The sequence below is a fragment of the Hipposideros armiger genome, unplaced genomic scaffold (assembly GCF_001890085.2).
Source record: "Hipposideros armiger isolate ML-2016 unplaced genomic scaffold, ASM189008v1 scaffold_901, whole genome shotgun sequence".
In the NCBI taxonomy this organism is placed as follows: domain Eukaryota; kingdom Metazoa; phylum Chordata; class Mammalia; order Chiroptera; family Hipposideridae; genus Hipposideros; species Hipposideros armiger.
This window is the reverse complement of record NW_017732251.1, coordinates 276,296-282,850: the sequence shown is the minus strand read 5'-3', so window position 1 is coordinate 282,850 and position 6,555 is coordinate 276,296. Positions and strand designations below refer to the sequence as shown.

At 38.7% G+C, this 6,555-nt stretch overlaps 1 protein-coding gene and 1 pseudogene across 1 annotated transcript in view; one reads left to right on the top strand and one right to left on the bottom strand.

Moving 5' to 3' along the window:
- CFAP300 (cilia and flagella associated protein 300) overlaps positions 1–6,555 on the bottom strand; it is a 32,524-nt gene that overhangs the window by 11,784 nt on the left and 14,185 nt on the right. The window contains exons 4-5 of the mRNA XM_019630324.1: positions 5,115–5,281; positions 1–92 (exon numbers count right to left, since the gene is read on the bottom strand). The exon at positions 1–92 is cut by the window's left edge and continues 81 nt beyond it. Coding sequence (XP_019485869.1) covers positions 1–92; positions 5,115–5,281 — 259 coding nt within the window. The remainder of the gene's footprint in view (positions 93–5,114; positions 5,282–6,555) is intronic.
- LOC109375116 (elongation factor 1-alpha 1-like) lies at positions 771–2,305 on the top strand (annotated as a pseudogene).

Genomic DNA, 6,555 nt, shown 5'->3' with positions numbered 1-6,555 from the left:
AGGCAAAGATGTTTGAAAAGACAAAACAGGAACTCTTCTCTATCTGGTTGACTGAATATTTCATATTTTTCTGAGTCTTCCACTAGTAAAACCTATGTAAAATGATAAAATTCATTTTAGTGTAACATAATTTGAGGTTCTAATTTTTATGGTTTTGAAAATTTCAATTTACATATTTAAAAAGAATCTTAGTCATATTTTTAGAACCAATCCTGAGGCAGTTGGAAAGAGTGATCTGTGAGACCTGCAGCACTTGTTTCCCCTGCATCCTATCATTTTGTACTAATGTTCAATGAAAGAAATTGAAATCTAAGTCTTCTCTTCTACTTTATTTTTTCGTTCTAGTTTGTATCTTCAGTAATTGTTTGTGCTATTGCAATTTTAGTGTTGAATCACCTTAAATCTTATTTGGAAACAATACACAAATAAATGGAGAAACTTCTCCATCCCATAAGGTCTATAGTCTTTGCTTCTATCAAGGTTAAACACAATGGTCATTTTCTAAGCCCTTTCACTTTACAGCATTTGGTTCACTACTTTCCTTACTGCCACTTGTTACTCTATTTTGCACTATTCAGGTAACTGGAGCCTCATGACCACCACTCCTTTTCCCACTCTCTAATAGTATCACCTTACACATCACTAATCTATACTGACTCTTGCTCTCTTGAGACCTTGCTACCTCTTTCAGAAAACAGTTTGGCTTTTTCACAATGGGTTTGCTGCCAGAACACAGGTGTAGTGAAAACCACCACTAAATCTAACCCAAAATGGAAAAGGAAAAGACACACATCAATATTGCTGTCACTGGACATGTAGATTCCGGCAAGTCTACCACTGCTGGTCATCTTATCTACAAATGTGGTGGGGTTGACAAAAGAACCATCAAAAAATTTGAGAAGGAGGCTGCTGAGATGGGAAACAGATCCAAGTGTGCCTGGGTTTTGGATAAACGGAAAGCTAAGTGTGAGTGTGAGATCCCCACTGATACCTCCCTGTGGAAAGTCGAGCTCAGCAAGTGTTATGTGACCTTCATTGATGTCCCAGAACAGAGAGACTTTATCAAAATCACGATTACAGGCACATCTCAGGCTGACTGCGCTGTCCTGATTGTTGCTGCTGGTGTTGCTGAATTTGAAGCCGATTATCTCCAAGAATGGGCAGGCCTGTGAGCATGGCCTTCTGGCTTACACACTGAGTGTGAAACAACTAATTGTTGGTGTTAACAACATGGATTCCACTGAGTCGCCTTACAGCCAGAATACATATGAGGAAATTGTTGAGGAAGTGAGCACCTACATTAAGAAAATTGGCTATAACCCTGACATAGTAGCATTTGTGCCAATTTCTGGTTGGAATGGTGACAACATGCTGGACCCAAGTGCTAACATGCCTTAGTTCAAGGGATGGAAAGTCACCCGTAAAGATGGAAGTGCCAGTGGAACCATGCTGCTTGAAGCTCTGGATCACATCCTGCCATCAACGCGTCCAACTGCCAAATCTTTGCATCTGCCCATCCAGGGTGTCTACAAAATTGGTGGTATTGGTACTGTCCCTGTGGGCTGAGTGGAGACTGGTGTTCCCAAACCTGGTATGGTGGTCACCTTTGCTCCAGTCAATGTTTCAACTGAAGTAAAGCCTGTTGAAATGCACCATGAAGCTTTGAGTGAAGCTCTTCCTGGGGACAATGTGGGCTTCAATGTCAAGAATGTGTCTGTCGGGGCCAGCTGAGTGGCTCAGTTGGTTAAGAGCTCGCTCAAAGGTTTGAGCTTTGAGAAACAGCGGTTCGAGTCCAGCCCGAGCTGAGCTGTTGCTGAGCTGCCAACAGGTGGCAGGATGGCTCAGCTGAAAAAAAAAAGAATGTGTCTGTCAAAGATGTTCGTCATGGCAATGTGGCAGGTGACAGCAAAAGTGACCCACCAACGGAGGCAGCTGGCTTCACGGCTCAGGTGATTATCCTGAATCATACAGTCCAAATCAGTGCTGAATATGCACCTGTGTTCAATTGTCACACAGCTCACATTGCTTGCAAATTTGCTAAGCTGAAGAAGATTGATCTTCGTTCAGGGAAAAGCTGGAAGATGGCCCAAAGTTTGTGAAAGCTGGTGATGTTCCCATCATTGATATGGTTCCTGGAAAGCCCATGTGTGTTGAGAGCTTCTCTGACTACCCTCCTCTGGGCCGTTTTGCTGTTCGTGACATGAGACAGACAGTCCCTGTGGGTGTCATCAAAGCAGTGGACAAGAAGGCAGCTGGAGCTGGCAAGGTCACCAAGTCCGCCCAGAAAGCTCAGAAGGCTAAATGAATATTATCCCCAATACCTGCCACCCCAGTCTTAATCAGTGGTGGAAGAATGGTCTCAGAACTGTTTGTCACAATTGGCCATTTAAGTTTAATAGTAAAAGACTGGTTAATGATTACAATGCATCATAAAACCTTCAGAAGAAAAGGAGGATGTTTTGTGGACCATTTTTTGTGTGTGTGTGGCAGTTTTTAAGTTATTAGTTTTTAAAATCAGTACTTTTTAATGGAAACATCTTAACTAAAAATCTGTCACAGAATTTTGAGACTCATTAAAACAAAGCTTAATGAGAAATGAAAAGAAAACAGTTTGACTAGGTCTGATGTTGGGGATTTTCTTATACCATTGGGCATTACAGGCAATTGATTAATTTGTTGACCATGGTGGACATAACAAGGTGATAAATGTATGCTATAACAGTTATGTCTCTCATTGAATTGTTTATACTCTATCTCCTTTAAAAAAAGAATGTGAAATAGCTAACAATGAAATATAGGTAAAATAAAATAAAAATAATAAAAGACAAAAACTGTAACCAAGAAATAAAGTGGGAAGAGACAACAATTACACATCAGGAACACTAAGTGGAGAAAAGCTATAAAAATTGTACAAAACAATTAGCACTACCATACAGATAAAAGAGGGAAATATGAGTTATACAACAATCACTGTCTAATAGTAAGAGATACACTTAATTAGGAAAACAGACTAAACTTAACATTTTATTTACCCCAATCTCAAATGAAAATCCACCACAAGGTCATTATATAAGAGGCATTTAAAAAAAAACAACTCTATGGTGTTGACTATACAGTTTACTTATGATGACGTGATGAAAGCCAAAGTTACATACAGTAAGATAAGTAAAGGGAAGCGGTCCCTTGTTTACTACTGTCTGAGTGTGCCACTTATACATCTATCTCCCCTCTTTCCCTCCCGCCTCTTCTGTAAGGAAAGATGTGATAATGAAGACCAATTTTGTAGCTACCTAAAGATCTGTCTTAACACAACGGCAACTAAAGCCCTTAAGAATGAACAGTTACATTCCTGACGAGCACTCTCATATATTGAAATGATTAGGCTGTGTAATTTAAAAATTACAGTAATTAAAAAAAAATTTTGGAGTGAATGTTAAAACAGTAACATTCTATGGTTGGTCTCCCTCTTCATTCACATACATGACTGTTCAGTCGTGTCGCCCTCAGAAAGCCGGTACGCAATGGTTAATGAATCAAACTTCTGAGCCGCAGTCAGGAAGGAGGTTATTATCAGCACTTACGTTACACTGTGTGCCAACAGAATCCATGTTGCTGCACAATGGGGGGCCCTTTTTAGTTCTGGCTAAATCTGGAAGTTATTTATTTATTTTTCAGCCAGAACACAACCAAGTTACAGTCTTTCCTGTTGCCACAGTGGCAAAGAACACAAGAGTAAAACATACAGGCAACTAGACGGAAAACACTGCGTCCCGGCACTTCCTAAATAGAGGTGCTATTCATGGCATAAACAAGACAGGCAGCAGCAGGAAGCTTTAAACAGAGGCTACTGTTGGAAAGCAAATCCTCCTTTAAAAGAAGTCTACTGCGGAGGCTCTGTGTGGAAGTGTTGGTGAACTCTCCAAAATTAGGGGTACGGGCCTTGAGACAAAAAATTTAAGGAATACCAACACAGGACAGGGACAGAGAGAAGAACTGAGATTAGTTGTACTCAAAAGGAGGGAAACCCAGACTATACCAGACACTTTCTGAATGATTTCCAGTCCTTGGTAAGGAGTAGAAATGAGTATCAGATCCCCACTGTAGAGTATTTATAGTATCTTGTTATACATGAATATACTTCACTTAACTAAAGAGTAAACTATATGTAGTCTCATTCATTGTGTCAGTTTGGTTATTCTCAATTAGTTTATTTTATTATCTTCTTAAACTAAGAGTTCTCTTAGGTGTTGTACTAGTGTAGATCAATGTATAGACTGGCTGGGTACCTTGTGGTCTCCCACAGATAAGATTTCTGAATCCAAAATAGTGCATCAGTAGCTTCCTTAGTTCATTCCTATCTGGATTTGCAATACATTAGACTTGTACATCTCCCTTCTCTTTTAATGTAGAATGTTAACAATTAATAATAGTCATTAATATTATCAAAAGCTTACTAAGTGCCAGGCATTGTGCTAAGAACTTTAAATGCACTCTCTCACATAATTTACACTATTCCCATTTTATAGATAAAGAAACTGAGGCTGAGAGGTTAAATATCACCATTAAGTGACAAAGCCTGGATTTGAATCTATTTGATACCAAAGCCCTGTACATAATCCAAGTTCAGTACACCTTTCCCTAAAACAAAATTAACTTAGTCAAATGGCTTTTTTGATCTCAGCAATGAGATAAGAAGATTCTTTTACTCCAGGGATGTTTTTAAATGTTCATGTGATATGTTAAGAGCCCCACATTGAAGAAAAATAGCCATCAATTAAATAGGTCAGGTTTTCTCTACTTTAGTACTATAGACATTTTGGGCCACATAACTTTGTAGTAAGGGGCTGTCCAGTGCATTGTATGATGTTTAGCAGCATCCCTAGCCTCAACACATTGGATGTTAGTAGCACCTGGTCAAGAACTACTGAAATACATAGATAATAAAGTTGACAGTAAAAGTCCCATCCAAGAAGAAATCTACCAATGTAATGATTATTATTGATCATTATTCATTGAGAAGAGGTATTTTATGGGTTTAGACAGGCAAAAGTTTTTTACATTAATCACTTCCTGAAATAAAATTCTATTGTGAAGTTTAAAACTTTTGTACTTACTTTTCGTAACTCATCAGAAATAAGAAAGGGATCACAAAAAGAATCAAAACATTTAACAATGTGTCCACAGTCTCGTACAATATCTTCACTGTATAACCGATTAAAAAATGACATCGAAAGCTGTGTGCAAGGAACATTTATAGCTTCAATTTTTTTCACTTCAGTTCCTGAAAAAAGATATTTTATAAATAGACATATAAAAATTAATTTCATACCCTCAATTATTTCCTAAACAAATATTATGCAGAGGTTCAAAATAACAAAATCTGACATATATTTTGATATATTTAAAAGACGCATAGTTTAGGGATTTTATTAAATTCGTATTTTGCAGCTTTTTCATTTTTATTAAAAGTTTACGAGGTAGAATAATTAAGTTCATGAACTCATCCTAGAAAAAGTGCTGCATACCTCACTGCTGAATATCACTATGGTCACCTTCGAAGTATTCCCCTTGGGAAGCTATGCACTGACACCAGCGCCTAGTCCACCCTTCAAAGCAATTTTGGAACTCTTTTTCTGCAATGACCATCAGAGCTGTTATCACATTACCCTTGATGTCCTGAATGTCATAAAAATGTCTTCCTTTCAATATTTCCTTTATCTTTGGGTAAAGAAAGAAGTCATTGGGGGCCAGATCAGGTGAGTAGGGAGGGTGTTCCAATACAGTTTTGTTTACTGGCTCAAAACTCCCACACAGACAGTGCCATGTGAGCTGGTGCAATGTGGTGAGGCAAGAGCCATGAATTGTTGGCGAAAAGTTCAGATCGTCTAACTTTTCACACAGCCTTTTTCAGCACTTCCAAATAGCAAACTTGGTTAACTGTTTGTCCAGTTGGTACAAATCCATAATGAATAATCCCTCTGATATCAAGAAAGGTTAGCAACATCATTGCAACAAGTTCACAAACTTAATTGTCAGACTTTGTTTTAACAAAATTTCACATTTCACGCCTAGATGAAGGATATGTAAATTAGAAAATGCTTTAAAATGAAATTGATTTTTTTCGTGTATAGTAGGGAGTTCTTAGATCAGTTTTTATCAAAATTGCCTATAAAAGCATAGGAATTATTTTATATGATTTTGATTTGTATTATGCTTAATGCTATATAATTCACACTATGGAAATTTTAATTAACATAAGTAATGGGTATTTCTAAAGTCCTTGAGGGTATCTTGAAAATGTTCCTATTCAGGGCTGGAGGAGTGGCGCCTTGGTTAGGAGTTGGCTTGGGATGCCAGCTCTGAGCAGAAGGGCCCTGATTTGGATCCCACATGAGGGCCAGTGATGCTGCGCCCTCTACAGCTAAGATGGTGAATAACAGCTCGACCTGCAGCTGGGTTGCCGTGAGTCGCCAGCTATGGCGTAGGCTGCAATGGGGCTGGCTGGCAGCGGGCGTGAGCTTTTGTGACCTGCCGTGAGCAGCTGTCCAATGGCTG